This window comes from Euphorbia lathyris, chromosome 9 (genome assembly GCF_963576675.1).
Source record: "Euphorbia lathyris chromosome 9, ddEupLath1.1, whole genome shotgun sequence".
NCBI lineage: Eukaryota > Viridiplantae > Streptophyta > Magnoliopsida > Malpighiales > Euphorbiaceae > Euphorbia > Euphorbia lathyris.
Window position 1 is genome coordinate 10664287 of NC_088918.1, and position 1924 is coordinate 10666210.

The 1924-nt window shown below is 27.2% G+C and overlaps 1 protein-coding gene across 1 annotated transcript; it reads left to right on the forward strand.

Annotated features, from left to right (window-relative positions):
* Nucleotides 1-394: 394 nt before the first annotated feature.
* On the forward strand, nt 395-970 carry LOC136207007 (uncharacterized). Its single transcript, XM_065998247.1, has one exon. The coding sequence runs from the start codon at nt 460-462 to the stop codon at nt 724-726; it is 267 nt and encodes an 88-aa protein (XP_065854319.1). The 5' UTR covers nt 395-459; the 3' UTR covers nt 727-970.
* Nucleotides 971-1924: the final 954 nt, after the last annotated feature.

Below are 1924 nucleotides of genomic sequence, written 5' to 3' on the forward strand. Positions count from 1 at the left end.
TATTGAATACAATTGGACAAAAATAAGATATTATTGAACACAATTGAACAAGAATAGGAAGTAATTTGGAAATTCTAACAGTCCGAGAGACACAGTTATAAGATATATTAAACCTAAAAATAAAATTGCATTATTTATAATGTTACCGACATTAAAAATAATTTTCTTATCTTTTTCTTTTATATAATTAAATTACTATCTTTACAAATACACCAAATCACAAAATTTATTTTGTGTTCATCCCTAAAACTTCTATTATTATATTTTCTCCAAAGTTTGAACACTAAACTTTATGACTTTGAATTTCAAAGATTCTATTTCCTCCACCCAAATTTCCACTATAAATTCAATCCATCAATCCCCTCTAATTTCAATCCCAACAACCAATACCATTTTCTTCTCCTCTTCAAATCAAAAAAAAAATCAATTCTATCAAAAAAAAATCAAGAAATCAAGATCATGGGCAACAGCAGGCAAAATAGCAAGAAATCTTCATTTTCTAGTGCCTTTAACTTCTTCAAAAGAAGGCCACGGCGAGTGGATCAAGACAATTACGACGACATTTCAAGCATCCGAAGAGCTTTCTCTAGTGACGAAGATGGCCGTGGCCCTTGGCGTGTCGCAGATCCCCGTGTGGATACTAAAACTTCCGATTTCATTGCAAATTTCTACGCTACTCGCGTCACTGAACCTGACCACATTTATCAACCTGCCGCCAATGCTTGATCATATCACGTCGACACTAAAACTTCCGATTTCATCCGCTACTCGTGTCACTAAATCCAACCACATTTATCAATCTGTGCAGCCAATGCTTGTTCAAACATCATTTCCAAATTTTTTATTTGATTATGTTTTCTTCTCTCTAGCTAGCTAGTTCAAGTGTTTATTATATGTTTTATTAATAATTTATTAATGTATATATCGAAATTAATTTTCTAATTATATTTTATTCTTCTTTCGATCTTTTCAATATATATATAGTTTGCGTTATATATAAAGTGGTGAATCGGTTTAGGTTGTGCTTGTGATTTGATTTTTAGACCCAAGCACAACTTAGTCCGAGCTTGATTAGATTGATAATTATAGAACTAGGTTTCTGAGCTAGTGTATTTTGGTGTAAGCCGTAAGGTTCGGTGCCAACCCGACCTATGAACCGGTTCGATTGGATAGTGCTTGGAGTTTTATTGGTATTATAACGTAGAGAATTTTTATTTAGTGATATTGCAAGATAAAGTGAAGGAAAAGAGCTCTTTAATTATATATCATTGAGTTGGAGATTCTCTTGTATAGCTTGATAAAAAAGAATAGTTTATAGGCTCAAAAAAAAAAAAAAAAAAGTCTATTATATGTATTAAATTAAAAGCTTATAGAGAATAAAATTATTTTTAGAGATTTTACTACGTAGAGTCTCTAATACAATTTAAAAGATTTAAAGTTTATAATCTTAACTTTTACTATTAAAAATAACTAGTCGAAAACCCGTGCGATGCACGGGGTAGGAAACTTTTATATAATTTAGATAAATAAATAAATTGACATATTTACTTTTAAATAATTTTATATCATGCTATGAAAAAAATTTATATTATGTATATTTGAAATTAATATATATTTTTTAATGATAATTCAAATTAAATTAATTTTAAAAATAATTGACTACTTTTTTTTTATAGAATTTTAACTAAAGATGAATGATTTATTTATTTTTACAAAATTTAATGATTTGTACTTTTTAGGAATTTTAATACATTTTCATATTCCAAATATTCTGTGAAACAATAATAATAAAATAGCAAATTAATTAAGAAATATATTAGAATATAATAAAAAACTAAAAATTGAATTAAACTGTAATTAAAATTAAATATTATATTTACGATACAAAATAATTACAATATAGGTTAATGTTAAGCCCAAAATA